The following is an 18,718-nucleotide window of genomic DNA, read 5'->3' as shown; positions in this document are numbered from 1 at the left end:
TGGAGGGTGCGGGATGGGGTTCTGAGAATTGCAATTAAATGCCAGGTAGAGACGTGTCCTTCTAATATTACGTATTTAAGTAATTATTAGATGTTTTAATTGCCTGTATGTTGGCCTGGCGAGTTAATGCTAGGCATTTACATAACTAGGTATAAAGCTAAACGTTGCAGTCTGGACTATATCACAAAAACTTTTTTTTAGGAAAAAACGGCTTTTTTTTTCTTTTTTTACCACCCATTTCTGAAAATGTGTATTGTACTTACATAATTTTAATCCATTTCTTAAAACCCTCTAGTATCCCCGTTAAAGATACTACTGTACATAATTTACAAAAAAGTTCACATAAAAGTGAAGGTAGCAAGGTGCAGCACACTGATACTATACATAAGACGGCAGTACTCAGACTGGGACTGATAGTCTGAGACAGTGAGACACTGCTGCACAACACCCATACACACATTCAACCACACTCCAGACTTTTTTTCTTAATGTTTTTGGTGAATAGAGGGGCAGTCCAGATCACCTCAGTAAGTCTAAAAAAGGGAATTCTGATGTATTAAAGTCCAATTTATCGAGGTTTTATTTATCTCATAGGTAAAAAATAATGTCATCAGGAATGCATCTCCATACATGTGATTGATCAAATTCATATGTAACACAATTAGAACAGATGCTGTGAATAAAAATGTATACAGTTTTTCACTAGACGTAAATATTTTTGCTCATGTCCGCGGTCTAGATGTACATTGTGCCCTCGTTAATTCAGATCGTTATGATTCATATTTCGGCTTAATTTGTATGTTTTTTAAATGAATTAAACAATATGAATTCGGAATGAATCTGAAATAACTGAGCAGTTCCGAAAAGTAGATTATTATTCTAGAAATATATTATGAAGTAGATTAAAGTACAGGTGCTCCTCTACTTAAGAACATTCAACTTACAAACTTTTAGAAATACAAACATCATCACTGAGGGTGTTACCTGCCAGAACAGGTGTTTAATGTGGACAAGACTGGATTGTTTTTAAAGAAAATTCCAGATAGAACAAACATTACATTACTTAAGAAGAGAAGAGTGAGCCAGGTTTTATGGCTGTATTAAAGGGTATAACTGTACTAAATATCCATAATCTTTTCATTTTTTACAATATGTTTGGTACCTACAAGAGTAAAGTTGGACTTAAAAACAATTGGACTTACAAACAAGCCTCAGGAACGTAACTCGTTCGTAAGTAGAGGAGCGCCTGCAATGAACTACAGTACAGTAGTACCCCGATTTACGCGGTCAATTGAACCCACAATGGTACCACGGAAAGTGAAAACCGCGGAAAGTGAACAACAGAACATATGGGATTAATTCCAATAGAGACTGGCCCGACCCCCAAACTCCACTTTTTCCGACACAATACCTATGGTATGCTCACACAATTAATATTTAAGAGAAATACAGTCGCCAGGTTAATGTCCATTCAAATAATGGGCTCAAATCCCCCCCCCCCCCTCTTCCCAGCTCACTGGCCCCTACCTCTCTGAGAAATGATTGGGTGAAACACTAGATTTTAACGTTTAGTAATAAATAATACCTCAGACTAAAGTTAGGATAATATAATTGACATTTCTGGATTCCTTGCAGGTCAGGGAATATTTTGAATGTAAACTTCATATATTTTGCACAAAAGATAAAATACTTGCTTTGTGTAAACCAAATTATTACATTAGATCTAAAATTTGTATGTCTAATGCAAAATCCATGATGTTTATATTCAAAATGATCATCATATTGTAAGAATTCCAGCAATGTAAATTATATTCTGGTCCAGTAATTTGTATGAATTTTATGAGCTAAAACAAATATCTTCAGTTTAAAAAAAAAATATTCTTCACGACACTATCTGTCAATCAAAGTACCCCCAACTTGCCTCCCCCCCTCTTCCAACCCCGCCAGATGGTCGGTCGGTCCCAACCCACCCCCCACCTCCCACCTTATCAGAGAAATGTTGGGAGAAAAAACTAGATTTTAACTTTTAGTAATAAATAATACCTCAGACTAAAGTTAGGATAATATAATTGACATTTCTGGATTCCTTGCAGGTCAGGGAATATTTTGTATGTAAACGTCATATATTTTGCACAAAAGATAAAATATTTGCTTTGTGTAAACCAAATTATTACATTAGATCTAACATTTGTATGTCTAATGCAAAATCCATGATGTTTATATTCAAAATGATCATCATATTGTAAGAATTCCAGCAATGTAAATTATATTCTGGCCGGGTAATTTGTATGAATTTTATGAGCTAAATAAAAAATAAAAAATTATACTTCACGCGTATATGAGTAGATGCACCGCAGAAAGTGAAAGTCCGGTTCTGGCAAGGTACCGCGTAAATGAGAAATCGCAGAAAGTGAAACCGTGTAAAGCAGGGTAATACTGTATAGGAAAAAGTGTGAATTTTATTAAGATACAAATTTACTTTTGGGTGCATAGCCAGTGAGGGGTGATGGTGGGGGGAGGGAGGGAGTGCTGTTTAGAATGAAAGGATAATTATCCACCTCCCACTCATCAACCCACGATCACTTTATAATGACAACTTGCAAATTCACCATAATTCCCATGTTATTTAGGCTCATTTGGTGCTGGGTTAATAAAACACTCAAAAATTATTTATTTTTCCCAAAAATCCCACACTGAATCCCAGATGAGCTATTGCACTGTGGTACATATATTCCCAGTCTCTTATTTACAGAGTGGTATCAGCTAATTGTTCCTGCTCTCCCTAACAATGTTGCCAGCACTCATCATCTCTCAAGCACTGGATTTTTTGGTAATTTGAGTGACCCAGAGCCCCCCTGTTTTTCCTTTTTTTGAATTAACGAGGGCATAATGTAATGGAATGGAAGAGAAGTGTGTTTGTCTGTGCGAGATGAGATGCATAGCTTAAGAGTCGGAAAACATTCCCCAACACCCAGAAACATTCTGGGGATGTTGGGTAGTGTCTGTCTGTGCAAGATGCAAAGTTTGGACTCAGAAACTTTTCCCAATACAATAATACCAGTTTAGCACTCAGGATACATTCCTGGATAATAGAGGACTATCCAAAACAGTGTTGTAAGACATCATTATACCATTGCATATATGGAGATACATTTCTGATGATATACTTTTTTTACCCATGCGATGTATACAGTATTGTACAGTAAGTCTTCGTATAATGTCGGCCCGCTTAACGTTGTTTCGGTACTACGTCGCTAATCTTTAGATACCAAAAATTCGTTTAACGTCCTGATGACTCGGTACAACATCGTTTTGTGTCGTCATGGACTACTTTTTACGGCGCATCACCCTCTCTTGTCTGGCCGTGATATGCTCTCTCGGCTCGCTGGGTCCCTCCCTCCCTCCCTCCCTCCCTCCCTCACTCCCTCCCTCCCTCCCTACCCTTGCCTTCCCAGATAAAAGTTTTGTGTTTTCTTTAGGCTTTAAAGTGTTTATCTTATATAATATCTCAGACTAAAGTTAGGAGAATATAATTTGCATTGCTGGAATCATTGCAAGACAGCGAATAATTTGATTATAAACGTCATATATTTTGCACAAGAGATAAAATTAATCACCTGTATCACATTACAGTAGTGATTTAAGAGTTCTAGTGTATATGTATGATATATATAGTTATTTAAGGGCAATTTAGGGGAATTTTAGGAGTGTTTCTGACTTTATGCATTTTTTTACTTTACTTTGTTTATACTATTCTGTGAGCTGGAACCAATTACCCAATATCCCATTGAAACAGTGGTTTCGGTTAACGAACGACCTTCTGGAACGAATTGTGTTCGTTAACCGAGGGACCACTGTATCTTAAACTCCATTTTCTCCGTCACCTTGAACGCCATTCTCTTTTTTCGGATCACCAGTATGGCTTTCGCCAGGCGAGATCTACTGATGATCTGCTCTCCTACTGCACCCATCTTTGGTCATCCTCTCTTAGGGATTATGGGAACTTTTGTCGTGGTCATCGACATCTCCAAAGCATTTGACAGTATGGCACAAGTCTTTGCTTTCTAAACTTCCCTCTTATGGTTTCTCTCCCCCACTTTGTTCTCTAATCTCTAGCTTCCTTGAGAACCAATCCATGGCAGTTGTTGACAAGGGATCAATCTCTCTCTCTGTCTCTGCCAATAGTGGTGTCCCACAGGGTTATGTTCTTTCACCTACTCTTCCTTCTTTTTATCAATGATTTACTTCACACTACAACTAATTCTATCCATTCTTACGCTGATGATCCTACTCTTCACTCATCTTCACATTTCCCCTTCCCCCTAATTCTCAAACTAGATCTGTTTCTAGATCTGATATTATTGTATCTATCAATGCTGATCTGTGCATCATTTCCAAATGTGGAGGTAGGAACTTGGTTAAATTCATTACTAGTAATAAAACACAGTATTTACCAATTGCACTTTCCAAATTAGATGATCTCCCACCAATCACATTTCAGGACGCAATCATTCTGCCAAATTCTAAAATAGATATGCTAGGCTTCACCATTTCCTCTAATATGTCATGGAAGCCACGCATCCTCAACATTGCTAAAGCTGCCTCCTGAAAGCTGGGAATGCTGTGCAGATGCCGTAGCTACTTCCTTCCTGAGCAGTTGCTTCAAGTATATAAGGGATTCATTCGTCCTAACTTGGAGTACTGCTCTCATTTCTAGGGTGGCTCTTCTTCTGTCCAACTGTTAGATAGGATGGAATCAAAGGCATTTCGTCTTATTAAGTCTCCTCCTTTAGTTGATAAATCTTTCTTCCCTTTCTCTTCGCTGCAATGTTGCTTCACTCTCTCTCTTTTACAGGTACTTTAACTGGCAATGTTCAGTGGATTTGACATCCTGTGTATCGCCAGCAAGGCCCTGGGTTCTTAACACACGTCTTAGCTGCGGTGCCCACCGTTTCTCTGTGGATGTCGGTCACACTAGAATAACCCATTATAGTACATCCTTCTTTCCTCACACAGCCAAACTGTGGAATGCTCTGCCTTCTTCTGTGTTTCCATACTCATACACTCTGTCTCACTTCAAAAAGCTGGGTTTTCAGCACCTTCGTGGTGTAGATTAATATAATCTTTTTCTTTTATATTTTTTTATTTCTTTTTACTCGTATTCCTTCGCCCCCTAGGCCCCGTTGTGGGTCGATGACCTGTGCCCAGGTGGGCTATTCCCCGTAAAAACAAAAAAAAAAACCACTCTCCTAACTGAGTGTTTTTGAGTCATATACTTCTCCCTGCAGGTGCTTGAAGATGCACCTTGCCTTTTCCATGATGATAAATTGGCTTAATGGCATGTTACTGTGTTTGGTCATCCACCCCTATGCTTAGCCTACCTTCCATTTTTTATAACAAGCTGCTCTGTGAAAGAGTCACCTTTGTTGCTGTTAACTTCGTGGTTGTCAAAGCTGAAGCTTTTATCCTGTTTACATTCTTAATAATGGGTCTAACAGTCAATGTAGCCAAGTTGAAAGCAGCACCGACATCCACCTGACACTCTCCAGCTTCCAACAGCCTCAACACTTATAATTTTACACCTAAGGAGATAATTTTCCGTGGCACTTAAGACGCACTAACAGCATTATAACTTGCAGGCTGTTTTCCAGACATGACGAGTAAAAAATAATCACTAATATAAAAAAATCGGCGAGTAAACAAAAATGTGTCCACATTGTAAAACAGGAAATTTGTACTGTATTGTAAACAAAGCACTTGGTGCTGATTGGCCGAGTGCTTAAAAACAAAAAGAGCTGCTCTTTTCATGTTGTGAGTGTTCGGACTTAAGGTTTTTGACAACTTTTTTCCCCTTAAAGCTCCACGATGTAAGCAAGATCACTATAATGGACACAGTAATAACCTATATTACTATACCCAGAAAAATTCCAGGGATCTGGAATTTTTCTATGTTTGAGAGAGTCGTCTTGTTACCTGGAAATCTCTCCTCTCCAGACCAATTGTTCGGCTAATAGGGATATCACTGTACTGTATATTATACATGTACAGTGGTGTTTGCTAAATTAATACAGCTCTGTGCGAGATGCTTTGTCTGAAATATATTTAACCTAATTTTTGAAAAACTATTCAGAATTATTTAGGTATAAAATGGCATTTCTAACTTATTTACAACGGATTTTATTGAGCCATCATTATATTGTGTCAAAATATTATATTTAAGGATCTGTTATTGGAAAAGTCTTGTAAAAAATTTATTCAGAATCATTTTGGTATCAAATTCATCTCTCTAACACAATTAGAACAGATGCTATGAATAAAAGTTTATACACTTTTTCACTCGGGCTAGGGGGGTGGTGGAGGAAGGGAGAGTGTGGCCACTTTTCCCCTCAAGGATCACCTCCCTCCCTCCCACCCATTGGGGTGTCACCAACTCCTGCCTCACACTCATTCTACTACTATAACTCATTCATGATACAACTTTGTTTATTTGTTATTCTTTAATTAGTAAAGGTATGTTACTGTAATAATCTATGTTTATTAATACCTGTAACCCTTCACATACAATATTGTATATAACTCATAAGTAAAAGTAATGTCATCAAGAATACATCTCCATATAGGCAATGGATTAAATTCATTTCTCTAACACAATTAGAGCAGATGTTGTAAATAAATGTTTATGCACTCTTTGTTAGCCATAAATATATTTGCAAGTAACCTCGTGCCTAAAAATACACTAGCTTTCATCTTTATTCAAGACATCTTCAGGTCATGAGACCCACTAATCCACTCTGACAATGTGTGACTTGACATTGCATCATAAGGTCAGTAATATGAGACCCCTAATCCCCCACCCCACCTCCACCTGACAATAACATAGGTCCACTAATCCCCTACCACACCTCCTTTGCAACATTTCTTACATTTTTTCGTAAAAGAATTGAGTACCTTTTATTATTATCTTGTTTTTGTGACTGAAGTGAGCTGTGTAACTTAAAAAATATCTGGCAAGCATTTGTACTGGGCCGAGTTTCTTTACTTCATATTTTACCATCCAGATATTCTTTTCTGTTATTATTCTTCAATTCTTTATTTATAAATATACTTTATACTCTTGCTTATATTCTTATATAAGTAATTCTTGTCTTAGTTATGCATGTTTTTTATATTAAACTTTCATGGTATATTTCTTTAATAATTTCTATGCTGTGTCTTTAGTTCCACAATGTACATACATGTCTTATCTTTCTTTTTTTGTACTTTCCAAGTCTTTCATTTCTTTCATATATATTATATTTACTCAATTTCAATGTTCTTACCTTTCTGAAGTATACTCTGTTTTACGTCTATTCTTATACATGAATTAGTCTGGGAACCATGTTATTCTTAGTACACTTATTATACTTACAAGTAGGCTGCTACCACCAGACTTTTGGGTTAGAATATAACATATCTCATGGAAAGCTTATGGGTAGTGTGGTAGATGTATAGGCATGTGAGTAAGTATTATTTTCTGGGAACCAATGTTTAGAAGGAGTAGAGAGGTGATACTCGTAGATTACTGATTCAATACCTGTATTTATTAACACAGTGAGTGAATAAGATGTTACTTAGCTTCACCCAAACAAACTGGACCCTCAGGTCTTACGGTACCATTGATGAAATATATCCACAATTACTCATTACTTCATTAAACAACTCCAAGTACTTGGTATATCATTTAACTATTCAATACTCATTACCTCATAAGACAACGGTTGTATTATTTCTCTGACAAGTAAGATTCAGGAGTTACTACACACAGTCAGATAACACTGGGCCCTCAGGTCATACTTTTATAAGTAACTTTTCACTTCTTCAATTCTTGGTTATAACATTATACCCTCAGGTTATTATTTCATGGTCACTACCGATAAGTACATAACACACTGGACAAACTCCACAATTATAGCAACATACAATAACTCCTATTAGTTCGCAAGGAACAACATGGCACTTTAACTCTCATTCAGTAGTTCAATACTTAACCTGGGATACTATATTTCTGCTAGTTATTCCCCAAACATGGGCCGATACTGCGCCATGGAAATAGATGGACTACAATCATCAGACGGAGTCAGCGGGGCACATTTGTTTACAGCGACCGCCAAGCTGAAGGCTCGCTTGCTAGGTGCGCCAAGGGAGGTTGACTCGTGACAAACTGGCAGAGTCGTCGATGGCGCCTCCCGGGGGAATCTCGTCCTGGGATTCTAATCACGCCACCTTAAAGACATCCTTCGAGAGCCATCATGCCTATGGTCAGCTCCCGAACCTCAGTCGTGTTGCCAACACACAAACAGCATCTGGAGACGTGGAGGAGAAATCACAGAGGGAGTGAATATTTAACTTCACTATACAGAACATACGTCTGGCAACGGTCCAGACGATATCTAAATCTCAACGTTACTCGACCTAATTGGCACAGAAGTTACTATGTTAAAACATGAACACTGATATTCACAAAAATTTACTAAGTTAAACTGAATTAACACGGCGACGAAAACAATCATCTACATACCTGGAGACGTGGAGGAGAAATCACAGAGGGAGTGATTTTTCCCCGCGTGTCGGCATATATATGGGCCTGAGAGCACATCGGGCCCAGAAAGACTAATCTTACTAACAATAGACCTTCTATTCAAAGTGGTCGCTGGACACCTAGCTGTGACCGTCAGTGTCACAGATCAGGCTAATTTTCTACGTCTATCTTTATGATCTAATCAGAGATTGAGTTTGTCAGGAAAGAGGTGAAATGGGGTTATATATGCACTAACAACTCTCCTCACCTGACCGCAAACCACAGCCCAGGCCGAAACAGCCGTTAAGTCTTGGAGAATTTTGAGTTTGACAGGAAACGTTCAGGAGATTAATGACTTTCTTAAATAGACAACTGACACTAACTAAACTACAAACATCAGATTCCCTGATGTTTGGGCGACAAAATAATATAACTTCAGTAGCGATAGGAAATTCAGGATACTCCCACGAACGACATAAAATATGCCACTCTAGCTGGCAAACTCGACACTCCCTTCCTTGACCAGTTTTACTAACAATAAGGACAGTTGAAGCTTTCAACACCACTCACAATGGATCTTGAATGTTCCAACTGTAAACAGACATATCTAGGTTGCCTCACTAATTGCAACCACAGTTGCAATTTCAAATTCTGTCATTACTAAGGAATAATGAAGTCTCGGATACATTCAAGATTGAGGGAAAACGGCAGACTCAGGCATCCTGAAGCGCTGAGAAAATGGACTCTTCAGATGGGGAACTTCAATAAGAAAGCATAGCTACATGTTTTGTGGGCTATTGAGCGTAATATGAATTGGCTAATTTTACGTTAACTGGCGTATATGACCATGGTCATTATGGTACACATTTTGCTCACCTTCTTTAAAGCCAGCATGAAGGCTACTCCTCCAGTCCCCACTCTTCAGACTCCCCAAAGTCTGTGTGGGACTCAGGTTGATGTCTTCACTACACCTTAAGATTCCCTTTAGCCTTGAAGGGGACAGGTGATGATGACCAGACTTACTCTTAATGATGTGGTGAGTGTTGTTTAATTGTTTTGTGCTGATAGTAGTATTGTATGTTGGTTTGTTTTTCGGTAATAGATGTGGATATCCAACAGGCCAGGAACCTATCCCATTGAACTCTATGTTATAATGATCTTAATTTACGATATTTCGACCTGCAATGGAGTTTTTATGAACCTAACCACATCATAAATAGAGTTTTACCTGTATGTATTATCCCATAACTGTATACAGTAGAATCTCAAGTTTAGTGAGTTTTAGATTCGCGATTCATATGTTTCGCACCACTTTTAAAATTTCCAGCCTCACAAGAATAGAGATTTTCATTACCAGTTTCACGAGTCATTGTTGAGTGGACAGCACACATTGTCACAGTCTTTTGTTATCTGTTGACATGCCGAGTGTTTTTTGTTTATGGCGTAACAGCAGTTAGTTTGAATAAGCGAGCGGTGCAGTGACCTTGGATTATATAACCCATTGTGCTTACGTTTCGTGAGATTCTTGTTTAACTATTAACGATTCTTTTATATTAGCGATTCTTGTGTATTAACGATGAGTGAAGTGCATAATGTATATGTCGGGAGCGGTTCTGGTGGTAATGACGGCTGTAGAGAAGGTCAACAAGGAAAGCCCCAAGCCAAGCGTGAATACCATAAGGGGGTCAAGAAGAGGAAATACACCCTTGAAATGAAACGAGAGATGCTTGAAATGATCAAAAGTGATGCTCGTACCTGTGAAATCATGCGTAGGTTCAACTGCCCTGAATCAACCATACGTTCCTTTAAGAAGAACAAGGAAGCCTTAACTGCTTCTGTGAATATATTCTCAAGATTTTCTAGTAGCAGGATGTTCTCCGATGCTTCACAACGAAACCTACTGCTTGTTATCACAGAACATTACCTTCACAAGTGGGTGGAAAAAAGAAACCGTGAGCAAGGCGACCTGTCTGGGCCACAGATAAGGCATCAAGCACGTGTTTATTACTCTGCAGCTGCACAGAAGAAACGTGTTGACTCTCCACCACCGTTCAATGCTTCTGTTGGTTGGTTGCCTGCCTTTAAGAAGTGTTATGAAGTCAAGTTTGCCCGCTACCGTGAGGAGAGTGCATCGGCTGATGTCATAGCTGCAGAAAAATATCCACCTGTCTTTCAAGTTCTTGTGAAAGAGGGTGGTTATTGCCGAGACCAGATCTTCAATTGTGACGAAACTGGTATTTTCTGGAACTGCTCACCTGAGACCACTTTCATTGCCAAGGATGAAAAACAGGCAAGGGGTGTGAAGACTTCAAAAGACAGGATTACAGTTTTATTCACAGGTAATGCAAGTGGAGATTTCTTGATGAAACCCCTGGTTGGTAACCATGCTGCCCATCCTACAGCCTACCGTCTTGCCAATATGTCGCAGCTCAATGTTTATTGGACATCTAATGAGAAAGCTTGGGTTACAACGTCTTTGACAAGCACTTTGTTCCTGACGCCCAACAGTACTGCCGGAGGAAGAACATTGACTTCCAAGTGATCCTGGTGATGGATAATGCTCCTGGACACTCTAAGTTTCTAATTGGACGCCACCCTCATGTACAAGTTATCTTCCTTCCTCCTAACACCACATCGCTTCTGCAGCCACTTGACCACGAATTCATCAGTAATGTTAAACTGTTCTACTATCAGTCACTCTATAAAGACTTTCGTCAGCAGACAGACTCATTAGTTGAGTTACAACAAATCGAGGCAGAACTCTCTTGACAGTGACCAGGCTCTACCAATTAACCAGGAGGAGGAGATGGTAGACGACCTGCCTCCTAACACCTCACCACCCCGCAACCGTGAAGTGTTATCAGTTTGTGAATTTTGGAAGAAATATAATATTAAAAATGCAGTGGACAGAATTGTTGAGGCATGGCGTAAGATTAATTTTGCAACGGTGCTACACACATGGAAGCCTTTGTTCGCTAACTCCAAGGTAAGTCAGGCAGAACAGACCGAGGCAAGCGGAGAGAGGCAGTCCGTGGCGGCAACATTAATGGACACAGTGGAGGCAGCGCGGTCAGTCCCAGCTCCAGGATTTTCAGATGTTCAGGTTGAAGATTTGCAAGAAATCATTGGTCAACATCAGCAGCAACCGACAATTGAAGAAATGTTGGAGGATGATGAAGAACAAGAAGAACAGCAACCAACACAAGAGGATGACGTTAAGCCTGGTGAACCTATAACACGCCAGCTGACTGAGTTGCTCACAAACATCGCATGTCTCGGGGAACAGCTAGAAGAATACGATACGAGGCCTCAACCTCGGAACCTTATGTGCTCTGCCCTTGATAAGGGTATTGGGAATTATAAGGCCTTGTACATGTCCCTTGTTAATGCTCGTCAGCAGGCCCTTATTACTCGGTACCTGTGCAAGCCCAGTCTGTTAATGCCTTGGCAAACATCACTTTAGATGATGATGGCACCACCAATGATGATATTGAATTGTTGGGTGACTTACTGGTGGAAGAGCTGCCTCAAGACTTTGAGGGATTTGATGCTGAGGTTAGAGGAGGTGTAGAGGAGGGAGCAGGGAGGAAGCAGTAACCAGCCCGCCCTGCCTCGGAACCCATCAACCAGCCCCGTCAAGCATTTCACTGATTCCATCAAGGTAAGTTATTCTACAGTATGAGTGTATTTTAATATTGTTATCGACAACATGTACAGTCAGAGACCATAATCTCTGACCCACTAGGTTGAGCGGGAGGTGAGGCTAGGGTGGTGTTTCTGGTCGGCGGCTCATACATGATGCCTTAATGAGCCTTAAGACATTGGTGCTGATTATAGAACATTCCGTTCTTACTGTAAGGCTGCTTTAATTCTCTGACGCTGTTGTACACAACCGACTTGGATGTTCCCATGGGTTTAGAGGTGAACAACATTGATGGTCATTAAAATTTTGATTACATAGGCCGAAAGAGATAATTACGAAATGCTACTAGCACGTATTGGCAAGGGCAGCCCAGAACCTTCAGGAACTCCGCCGAGTGGGTCCCATAGGCCACCCTTCTTGGCCAATCTCCTTAGGTGAGGAGGCAGCTGAGGGTCTTCAGGACTCTGCCGAAAGAGCCAGAACAGCCGCCCTTACGCCCCCAAGGAGTGATGCTAGCGAAGGTCCCGCTGGACCCCGTGTAAGGTTGAGACTTTTCCTCTATTTCTCTCTAAGACTGAGAGAGGGAACACTGGCTAGTGACGCTAAGAGTATCTACTGTCATATCTTGATACATTTATTACTTATTCTAACGTAACTTCCACAACACACCGAGACTTTGGTGTTTGTTTCTGCGAGTGAAGGAGATATAGTGAGTCAACCTGAGATGTTAGCCAGCTGGTGCACGAGTTTGGACTTACGACCACAAGTAACCACAACTTATATGAAGTATACAGGTAAACAGTCCTCAGTAACTTTTGCCAGATTCTTCACTTTGTGGTATAAACAATACAGTATTAACATTATTTACCACTGCTTAGAGGTGTGATGTTTGATGTTTCATAGTTTAATATTTATAGACAGGCAGCCTAATGAGGTGATGACCTTCACGGCCAGCAGGAGTTGTACTGACAGCCCAATGATATGTTCAGTGTATCAGAGAACTGTGTAGGTTAACTAAAGCATGAGACTTGGCCTGCTGCTGTACTATGACAACATTATGTCGTGTGGGGCATCACCAGGGTACTCCTGTGTTGGCCTAAGCAGACATATTCTAAAACTGCTACTATATCCTTTTAGCATCGGTCAGTGGACATGTTTGTGGTCCATTAGACATAACATATAACTGATTTACTTCACATTTGTGGGAGCAGTAAAAGTAATATTATATTCAGAGTAAAGGGGAGGTATGACCTGAACGACTGGTGATGAGTATTCAAGGGTATATGATGCTCTGTGTGTTCATGGGTGCGTTGACGCTCTGTGAGCTGCCGACCAGTAAGGACCCCTGGTCTCACCTACCGCTCGACCTGAGTGGGCCAGTAATTATGGTTTCTGACTGTACAATATAATATATATGAATACATTACTGTTATGTCATTTTCTTGGTGGGTTGTAGGTCATTATAGGGGGGTTTGGGTGACCGCAGAACTGATTAGGCTTATTTATATGTATTTCAATGACACTCATTTCACGATTTTAACTTTCGCAACGCTAAAACCAGTACCAATTAGTCGCGAAACATAAGATCCTACTGTATCTTCAAATAATCAATGTGTGTTTAAAAAATTTTATTCTCATTCATAAAATTGCTTGTATAAGTTGTATTACTCCTTTTTACCATAAAAATTTTCTGAGGAATGGATCTCCAATGATGTAATAGAAGTCAATGGGAAAATGGGGTTCACGTTACGGTCATTTTTTCCATGACACATCCCTTATGTAACCCGGGGATTATTGTACAGGTATACCTGTATGCTAAAACATTATTATTGTATTAGTGTACACCTAGACCCCGACTTAAGACTACGTGGACTTACGGCCGTCGGGACTTACGACCGCCTCAGATATAGATAAAAAAAAAAAAATGACACGCATTTTCTATACCGAAACGTTTCCAGTTAATGTAGTCTCCATGTATAATTAGAAAATTATGGGGGCCCCATGTGCATTCAGCTGACTACATTAAAGGTTAAGTGCTCAGTCACACTGTATCCATTCCTTATTATTTATTACTTTCACTGTACTGTATCCATTCATCATTATTCATTACTTTTACTGTACTGTATTTCATTGTAGATTTTTTATTTTTTTTTTATCTATGTCGGACTTACGACCATGTCGGACTTACGACCTGGATTTGGGTCCCTAACCCCGTCGTAAGTCGGGGCCTAGGTGTATGCTGATAACCACAAGGAAAGAAGAAAACATGAAGTTCCCAAGCGCTTTCGTGTAATTCATATCTTCATGGGTGAGTGCAGACTAAGGTGAAGTACAAAACAAGGTATATATATATATATATATATATATATATATATATATATATATATATATATATATATATATATATATATATATATATATATATATATATATATATATATATATATATATACAGGCCCAAATAATACACGCGGACTTCTACATACAATCAACGGTAGTCAGGTCAGAGGATTAAACCCACGGTTGGAAGCCTTCTTATACAGTAATATATATAACAGCTGGGGTATGCTATAACGAACTAATTGGTTCCAGAACCTCATTCGTTATAGGATTAATCCGTTCCAGGCCCCCAAATACAACCACTTAACACTGAAAAAATTCTGTGGAAAATGTAAAAAATACGGTACTTTACAGGAGGCAGAGGGGGAGGGGGGAGGAGAGAATTATGGAGAAGAGGTGGAAGGAGAGGAGTCATCCTTCCTAGCCCTCTTTGGTGACTGTCTCACAGGCACTTTGTCTGTAGGGTCTTTTGTTACTTTGTAAAGAAGGAATCCAGGGTTGGCTGCTTCAACCTTGATTTCTGGACCTTCCAAAAGTAGTTCATAACATTGTCATTAAACACACTGATGGCCTTTTGCACAGAACCAACATCAGGATGATAATCCTCAGCAAGCTTGGACAGTTTGCTCCAGCAAAAGAACGCATCCTTGAGATCTTTGGCTGGAATGATGCGGCTTTCCTCCTTGTCCTCCTCCTCCCCTGACTCCTCAGAAGTTAAGCTCCGCTTCAGTGTCTCATTTTCTTCTTTGTGAAGCTCAAGCAGCTCCTCAGTGGACAGTTCCTTACTGTGCTCTTCCACCAACTCCTCAACATCATCATCATCCACTTCCAGGCCCATGGAATTGCCCAGAGACACAATTTCATGAACAACAGCCTCTTCTTCTAACTCTTCGAAGCCTTCAAAGTCTCTTTGAAGGACACATTCAGGCCACAATGGCCTCCAAGCAGCACAAAGACACCTCACAGTAACCTCTTTCCAGGCTGAGGTAATTAAAAACACAGCGTCTGCTATATTGAAGTGACTCTTCCAAAATTCCTTCAAGCTAACATCACTGGAAGAAGTGGACGCAAAACATTTTCTAAACAGTGCCTTTGTGTACAGCTTCTTGAAGTTAGAAATTACCTGTTGATCCATGGGCTGGATGAGAGGTGTTGTGTTGGGTGGCAAGAAGCGCACAGTGATGAAGATGAACTCCTCTGGCAATTCAACCATCAAATTAGGAGGGTGGGCTGGTGCATTGTCCATGACCAACAAAGCTTTCAGTGGAAGATTATTCTCCCTGAGGTATTCCCGAACACTGGGTCCAAACACCTCAATCACCCACTCAGAGAAAAGACTCCTGGTCACCCAAGCCTTTGGGTTTGACCGCCACATAACACCAATGTTTTTGAAAGCTCTAGGGTTTTCTGCATGGTAAACAAGGAGTGGTTTTATTTTGCAGTCACCAGAAGCATTAGCACAAAGAAGGAGGGTAAGCATGTCTTTCATTGGCTTATGGCCAGGGACAGAAGTTTCCTCCCTGGTAATGTATGTACGGCAAGGCATTTTTGTCCAAAAAAGTCCAGTTTCATCACAGTTGAATACCTGCTGAGAAACACAGCCTCCCTCTTTAATCTCATTCAAAAAAATGTCATGGTGTTCCTTAGCTGCACTAGCAGCATCACCATGTCTCACAACACTATGTAATTTATTTCTCCTTCTGAAACCAGTAAACCACCCCTTGGTACCCCTAAACACTGGCACATCACTATCACTTCCACTGGGAGTCTTGGCTTTAAGGTCCTCAAACAATTGTCTGGCCTTCTCACAAATTATAGCTTCACTAATGCTATCACCTGCCATTTCTTTCTCCTTTATCCACACTAAGAGTAAATTTTCCATCTCCTCAATCACATTACACCTTGCTTTGCTAAGTCTAGAGATTCCCTTAGCCACTTGCACAGTTTTCAACTCCTCTTTATTCTTCAAAATCGTACATATAGTCGATTTAGCCATCCCATACTCATCACTAAGTTTCGCAATGCTTGTTCCATTCTCATGTTTCTTTATGATTTCTTTCTTAGTTTCAAGGGTTATGAGCTTTCTCACTCGCTTTGGACGATTCATTGTTACAATTGTACACTTGTATAACAAAATATTTATACAAATAACTCGTATTTCTACATCAAAAGACGAAATTTCAACAATAACAGTGGTGCACTGGCTACACAATGAGACAAAGATGGTGCCTGACGCTCTTGTTGTGAGTCGCGGTACAACAATATTCGTGCGCCAGACGAAATAGTCCCGTATTCATCCACGTTCGTTGTAGGAGTTGCATTCGTTAAAGCATTCTCAATTTTATAGGTAAAACCGTTCGTTATAGGAATATTCGTAGTAGGATCCGTTCATTATAGCACACCCCACTGTACAGGGAACTAGTTAGTTGTGCACCCATCAGATGCGTGGGTCGGCCACCAGGTGTCAGTCTGGCTTTGTTTACAATCGAGAGACCAACTATTTTGTTGGTGTCTTGAATATTTTTGCATTTTTCATTGAAATTATTGGCCTTTCTGAACTTTAGTTAACATATTGATAATATATAGGGCAGTGCAGTGTTGATTTAAAGAAAATAATCTTGAATTACACTGAGTGAACTTAAAATTTTATTGGTGAAATGACGGCATCAAGCATGGGTCCCCTGAAAGGTGAATTCTCCTCCATCCCCACTTCCTTCTCTTCTCCCTTCTCCTCCACCCCACTTTTAATTCCCATCATCATCATCAACCAGGAGCCTTCTACATACACACCTCAAATTAAGTGTACTTTACTGCATTTTTTTTATACTTTGTATGTAGTTTTCGGTGAGCTGGAACCAATTACCCAATATCCCATTGAACCAATGGATTCGGTTAACGAACGACCTTCTGGAACGAATTGTGTTTGTTAACCGAGGGACCACTGTACTGTATCTCAATAATTTTAAGTTGGTAAAAAATATTATGTGGTTGTGATTTTCTGCTTTTGTTTAAAACTTATGACATGGTGACCCACCACAGTAAAATGGTCATGGCAAACCTTATTTTATAGTATCTTGCTATGATTTTACAGTAGTGAATACCCTTTCCAGTTCCACATGCCAAGACTCCATGACTAGGTATTTGAACTTTAGCTCCCCAATTTAAAATGTTTCCATAATGTAATTTTCACAAAGAAGTAAGATATCGATAATAAAGCTGTTGACTAAAAGACACCTTTTTTACAGCGATGGGAATACATGCACCAACCAGAACCTGGTTCTCCAGAGTTTAAAATCACTGAGGTCCTAAAGAATCCGCAAGATTGGATATAATGTTTGTACAGTGGATAGAAGAGCTCTGTGATGAATGGGACATTGTACACTGTGAAGCATTTTTATCTAAAGCTGTGATGATTGATTGATTACTGTATTTTAGGATAAGTGAAGCAATTTAATTAGAAGTCATATTTACAGGAATTTTCCATCCTGTATTTTTTGTAATGACTTGAATATTTTAGTCTGTTTAATGCAACAATCATTGTAAATATTACTTGTATTACAAAGAACATTAGTTGTTGCATTGTAGTTCTTTTGAATACAATTGTGAGAGCGCATGTCTGGCGCTGCCACCAATGTGAGGGCGCGGGTTCCCTCTTGTGTCTGCACCCCCTCATCTTTACTTACTTCTCTTAGTCTTACTCTTACTCAGTTCCGTCACCTATTCTTTGGTAGCATGGACATTCTTTTGGTAGCATGGTCTAGGGTCTAGGCACGTGGGTATAGTAATTCTGATATCAAGTCACTTGGATGGAAATAAAGGTAAGATACTGTGGGAGAAATGAATACACCTAAAGTTCTCTAAAAAACAAGTTTATTAATGTGCAATCAATGGGGAAAGATATTGTATTAAACATATAACTACCAGGCTCAACTCCTGGGCTTAGTGCAAGCTCAGTCGCTTCTTCTTTACTCTTACTCACAACATTACTGGTGTTACATTACATGGCACTCATTGTAGATTACAGTACTTACTCAACATACTCGTAAATAATTAAACTAGCATATACAGGGGTCCACTACCCAACATGGGATAATTATTTCCATCTAATTATCCCTAACATACATGTTACAACCCTCTCTGTGGACATACTCTTCCAGGGAGCAACCCAGGGTAGAGTA

The 18,718-nt window shown here is 39.7% G+C and overlaps 1 protein-coding gene across 2 annotated transcripts in view; it reads left to right on the top strand.

Annotated features, from left to right (window-relative positions):
* Positions 1 to 18,330, top strand: part of LOC121873211 (oxygen-dependent coproporphyrinogen-III oxidase-like) — a 96,919-nt gene extending 78,589 nt beyond the window's left edge. For both annotated transcript variants that reach the window (XM_042376563.1, XM_042376564.1), the window contains exon 9: positions 17,786 to 18,330. In XM_042376563.1, the coding sequence (XP_042232497.1) occupies positions 17,786 to 17,872 (87 nt within the window). In that variant the 3' untranslated portion in view covers positions 17,873 to 18,330. The remainder of the gene's footprint in view (positions 1 to 17,785) is intronic.
* Positions 18,331 to 18,718: the final 388 nt, after the last annotated feature.

This window comes from Homarus americanus, unplaced genomic scaffold (assembly GCF_018991925.1).
Source record: "Homarus americanus isolate GMGI-L3 unplaced genomic scaffold, GMGI_Hamer_2.0 scaffold32929, whole genome shotgun sequence".
In the NCBI taxonomy this organism is placed as follows: Eukaryota; Metazoa; Arthropoda; class Malacostraca; order Decapoda; family Nephropidae; genus Homarus; species Homarus americanus.
This window is presented reverse-complemented; position numbering and strand designations above follow the sequence as displayed.